Here is a 6000-nt window from a genome sequence, read left to right on the forward strand (position 1 = left end):
TGAGAGAAAACAGAATCAAAACCAGGGGTGAAATCCAGCAGGTTCTGGAGAACCGGTAGCGGAAATTTTGAGTAGTTCGGAGAACCGGCAAATGCCACCTCTGGTTGGCCCCAGAGTGGGGTGAGAATTGAGATTTTGCAATATCCTTCCCCCAGGAGTGGGGATTTTGCAGTATCCTTCCCCTGGAGTGAGGTGGGAATGGAGATATTGCAGTATCCTTCCCCTACCACGCCCAACAAGCCACGCCCACAGAACTGGTAGTAAAAAAAATTGGATTTCACCACTGACCAAAACTGGTCCGAGGAAAAGCTATTTAACAAGGAAGAAGTTTAGAACTGAGAAGTGAACAGAGTTCCCCATTTATCATCCCTCTCCAGTTTCTCCCCAAAAAGCTTTCTGTCTATCCAAATGGCTCCAAAAGCCTGCAGACCTGTATTTGAGACAATGCTGACTCTTGATGACTGCCTCAACTAGTCCCTGCAGTTTTCTTGGCAATACTTTTCTAAAGCAGTTTGCCATTGCTTCCTTCCTAGGGCTGAGAGAGAGGGACTGGCTCAAGGTCACCCCAGCTGGCTCTGTTTCTAAGGCAGAACTAGAACACATGATCTCCCAGCTTCTTGGCTGATGCCTTAACCACTACACCCACCTGTCCAAAAGCATGCAGTCTCCGGAGAAAGGCAGCATATAAATTGAACTAATAATAATAATAACAGAGGTGGGATTCACTTACCTTCCCTACCGGTTCGCAAATGTGAGCGCACGTGCCACCTCTGCGCATGTGCACTGCCTTTTGTGCATGTGCAGTAGTTGCGCATTACATCCGGGTGGGTGGGTGGAGCCTCCCGCAGTCGCCGCTACCAGTTCGCGTGATCCAGAGAGAACCGGCTGAATCCCACCACTGCATGCAAACTAGTATTGTAAAGTTAATCAATATGGTACCCATGACCATTTATTGGTTCCACTGAGCACTCTACTGACCATTTCCCCCTTGGACCTAACTGCGACACAAACATGCCTGGGCAATGTATTTTTTCTGCTATGCCCCCTTGGCATTGCCTTCATCTCATATCCAACAAATGCCTAAGATAATCTTAAATTACCTTTAGCTGTACAGATGCTTTCAAAGCAAAATCACCATCAGCCTCATCACATGTATGTATGTCTCATTATCTTGGAGAGAAGTCAAGTGACTGGGAACTCTGGCAGTTGAGATCAGAAAGAAACTAACATTGGGGAGAGCAAATTTCATACTAGTATAGCTTTCTCTAGATTCAAGGATACAGGAATACTACTTCAACTCCGAAGTAGGGGAAATCTCTAAGCCTCCACATTTTGTTTTTATTTTTGTTTCCTGGTGACTCTGTAAAGTTAATCTACTGTGCCTTCATTCTAACAACTGGCCCACCAACAGGTCTGCTTCCCCATGCTTATAAATTGCTCGTGTTGCCACACAGCATGTTTGCTATTTCTAAAACGAGTCAATGAGTTGTGTCTAATTCTATGGCGGTCAGACTGATTTTCCTTTAGAATCCCCATAGCGAACTTGAAATGTGGAAAAAGTTTCTGACCTTACCTTACTGATGAAGAAGAAAAAAACCAATTTCATAGGATTAAAAAAAGCAGAAATTGCAATAAAATAAAAAAGGAATAAAGGCTAGGCTTGTTTGAGTATTTCTGATGGTGAGGTAGCAGTTCCATTTACAAAAAAAAAAATGTTTGATTCACTTTACTTGTTATTAGTTACTTGCACAACAAGCACATTTATTCCACTTCTTGAGTATTAGCATTTTAATTTGTACTGTTTAATTTGCAATGCAATGAAGGTTCTAAGAATTATTTTTTTTTCAGCTTGCTACCTGACTTAGAGAAAGTTGCCTTACAGTTGCTGAATCAGAAGTTGTAAACTGTTTAATTGGTTTTTCTGATGGTTTTCATTTTAGTTCTTTATTTGTACTATAATTGGGCTTTTTTGTTTTTAATTGTGTGGGTATCCAGAATCATTCATGTGAGATGAGTGGTTATATAAAATAAATACATAAATATTAGGCAATCTATTTCACTATTTTTCACACAGTGTAACAATGATTCCCCCAGGTCTGTATCTTTACGTTTCTCAGGGACAGGGACTAAACCCAGCACTTTCTACATGCAAAGCATAAGTTCTCTCACTGAGCCAGCCATATAGCTACATAACAACATTCCCATATTTCTCTAGGGAAGGGGAGTTCCCAGTGAATCAGCTAAATTCCATGGTTTAACATTGTAGATTCATGGAAGCAAGCATGGAAAACTGGGCACTCATCCCATATGTTTCCTTTAATGATATACAATATGATGAAAACAGTTATCATAGAATCAAGATTTACAGATGTGACTCCATGTCTGCATGGAGTACTCTGTGAACTTAAAGTTTGAAAACCAATAACTACTAAAAGCTTATTATGTGGTACCTGTACTATGACATGCAGGCTTCTGAAATTTCAAATCACACTGTAAACATAGCTCATTGTCATCCTTGCACTGTGTGTGGAGGGCAGAGAGAATGGTCTTGAAGGACAGGAGGAAGCATCCAAGCAGTCAGGAGTCAGATAAAAGGGTTTCCTAGTCTGGTCTAACCTGAAGGGCAGATACACCACCAAAAGTGTGCGTCTGCAATGATTTGAGATGGAAAATTGTGCTTGCCTTGCAATATTGTCAGAGACTTACACAGTATCATTCCTCCTTCCAGCTGAAGCTCCCGAGCAGCAAACTCTCTCTGGTTTTCAGTTTTTAGAATCCATTCTTGAGTTCATAAGGGAACATAAAGCTGCTTTGGAAGACTTGCTCTATGATTTACTGTTGAAAGATTCAAGAACATAATTGACAATGTCCCATATTTTTTTTAATGTTCTTCAGTTGTTTAGGCACCACAGAAAAGAACACAACTGATGTAGAGTTGAAGCAAGGCTATAATTTTTCTCCCCACAGAGCTCTAAATCTCTACAGCTGTGGACTCCCTGGTAGTCTATTATCAAAGCTTTGCTTCTACCAATACAGGCTTAGCTGCACATTTTGATTCATCCACTACCAGTGTATTATTAAAGACTTCCCGTTCCTTCCTCCCCACAACAGCCACACAAGCGCAAAGCACCCCTTGCGTCAAAGCATTTGGATTTCACTATTTAAAAAATATCACAATGTTGCCAAACACAAATCTAACTGTAAGAAATGCTGCAGGGGTGATGTCTGATAAAATTCTGAAAAAAGGATCATCCTCCACTACAAATGTTACATCTTAAATGCAGGTCAAGCAACACCTCTGAGGGATCTAATGGATCAGAGTCATAATTCTGGCTTGTTACATATTTGAAGATCTCTTCCACATTTTATTTTAAAACTGGAAATCCCCAGAGCCTTCCAAATAGTAAAACTTTCCCCAAACGTTTCTGATTGTGTTTAATTCTTAAACTAATTCCTGTTGACTAATACTTATAATTACAATACAGGCAGTCCTCAACTTACAACAGTTCACTTAATGACTGTTCGAAGTTACTGAAAAAAGTGACTTATGACCATTTTTCACATTTATGACCGTTGCAGCATCCCCATGGTCATGTGATCAAAATTCAGATGCTCGACTCCCATTTATGATGATTGCAGGCAAGTGACTCACATTTATGATGGTTGCAGTGTCCTGGGATCATGTGATCCCCTTTTGCGACCTTCTGACAAACAAAGTCAATGGAGAAATCAGATTCACTTAACAACCATGTTACTGTTCTGCCCCAGCTACGGACCCCAAAGAACGCAGCACACACAAACTCTATACAAAGCTTATTTTACTCAAATAACGTAATCTTTATCAACCAAAGGCTGTTAATAAACTGTCTTAACAGCCTACCAGAATTCTAAGATAAGGTAATCACAGTCTTACTAGAGTTGGCAGAAAGCCCAGAAACAATTTTGCAGAGAATCCAGACGCGAAGGAGATTGAACTAAAGTTGTTCCCTACAGCTTGCTGCAAGCAGCATTCCCCCTTAAATAGGCTAAGGGAATGGCTAATTAGCCCCAAGCCTTACTCTCGAGGAAACCTCCTCTTGAGAAGCCACTCCTGCCTTTTGGCAGCTCTTCACGCCCGTGCATTGAGAAGAGGCTCCTCCTCTTCATCCTCTTCACTTCACTTAAAGGAGCTTCACTTAAAGGAGCTTCTGGAGGTTCTGAAGGCCCTGGCTGAATCCCTGCCTCTGGCATCACATCTTCTCCAGCCTCCTCACTGTCCGACCAGCACCACACCAGCCTCTTCGTTGTCGGAATCAGCTACAATCTGCACAGGCCGCTGACGGACCACAACAGTTACTAATTCAACAACTGCAGTGATTCACTTAATAAACATGGCAAGAAAACTCGTAAAATGGGGCAAAACTCACTTAACCAATTTCTCACTTAGCAACAGAAATGTTGGGCTCAATTGTGGACGTAAGTTGAAGATTACCTGTATACACCAGAAGCCATTTATGAGGATGCGAATTACATACTCTCAGAATTCCAAATATATTCACTGTCCCCATAAAACTTCCTTTTCTTGACTTAAAAAGATTCATGGGCTGCTTTAATGAATGTATTCAGCCTCTCAAATCAATTGCAATAATTTATGTCACTGAGTGAGGGCCTTAGTTTCTTGGTTGCATAGGCAGTCTGCCTTTAGACGCTATAGTTTTGGAATACCATTAAATAGCAGCAAATCATTTCTCTGTGATAAAGGAAATAAAACAAAACAATGAACTTTTCAGTCTCAATGATCACATTATCTTAGCTCACCTCTGTTTATTCAGCTTCATTATCTCCTTATTTTTCCAGGTTTTGGGATGTCCACACCAGCAACAGTAGCGGGTAAAGCCTTCCTTATCGTTTATGGTCTCTTTGGATGTGCTGGAACCATCTTGTTCTTCAACCTTTTTCTAGAACGTATTATCTCACTTTTGGCTTTGGTCATGAAGGCTTGCCGTGAGAGACAGCTGAGAAGAAGCGGCCTTCTACCTCCTACCTGCCGAAGGGGCTCTGCTATGTCTGATGCGGACAGCCTGATTGGGTGGAAGCCATCTGTCTATCACGTGATGCTAATTTTGGGAATCTTTGCCATTACTCTAGCTTGCTGTGCCTCTGCCATGTATACCGCTGTGGAAGGATGGAATTACATTGACTCCTTGTACTATTGTTTTGTCACCTTCAGCACCATTGGATTTGGTGATCTGGTGAGCAGTCAGAATGCTGTCTACCAAAATCAGGGATTATACAGATTTGGGAATTTCACATTTATATTAATGGGGGTATGCTGCATATATTCTCTTTTTAACGTCATATCAATTGTAATCAAGCAGGTTTTAAATTGGATGCTAAGAAAGTTCCGATGCAGATGTTGCCCAGATTGCAATAAGCCAAATACCCGCCTTGGGCGGCGCAATGCCATCACACCTGGATCCCGCTTCCGTCGGCATAATTTCTCTATGGAAACAGATGGACAATATGATAGTGACACAGAAGGGAGAAGGCTCTCAGGTGAAATGATCTCCATGAGGGATCTCACGGCTTCTAACAAAGTCTCCCTGGCACTTCTGCAGAAGCAGTTATCAGAGACGGCCAATGGCTATCCCAGGAATGTCTGCATCAGCACCAGACAAAATGATTTTTCAGGCGGAGTTGGGGCTTTAGCGATCATGAACAATAGACTGGCAGAGACAAGTGATTCTAGGTAGAAATTTTGAAATTATCTTCTCTAACGTGAAGACTTTTTCTTATTCTTTATTTAATAAAATGATATTTTAAAAAATTATTAAATCCATCTCAAGGGCAAATTTCTGGAAGGCTTTATGTTTTGCTTGTTTCTAAAAGCTGATTATTTAACATTTTTAAAGAGGCCTTTTTGGGATGTATTTATTCCCTTAAATTTTTGTAATACTTTAACCATCAAGTAGCATCAGGGATCATTAATTATCATTCATCAACTTAGAAGGTCTCTAGCAC

At 41.0% G+C, this 6000-nt stretch overlaps 1 protein-coding gene across 1 annotated transcript in view; it reads left to right on the forward strand.

Annotated features, from left to right (window-relative positions):
* Positions 1-5732, forward strand: part of KCNK12 (potassium two pore domain channel subfamily K member 12) — a 36672-nt gene extending 30940 nt beyond the window's left edge. The window contains exon 2 of the mRNA XM_070947756.1: positions 4837-5732. Within this exon, the coding sequence (XP_070803857.1) occupies positions 4837-5732 (896 nt within the window). The remainder of the gene's footprint in view (positions 1-4836) is intronic.
* Positions 5733-6000: the final 268 nt, after the last annotated feature.

This window comes from Pituophis catenifer, unplaced genomic scaffold, assembly GCF_029215685.1.
Source record: "Pituophis catenifer annectens isolate HBS135680 unplaced genomic scaffold, rPitCat1.0.hap2 SCAF_1, whole genome shotgun sequence".
In the NCBI taxonomy this organism is placed as follows: Eukaryota; Metazoa; Chordata; class Lepidosauria; order Squamata; family Colubridae; genus Pituophis; species Pituophis catenifer.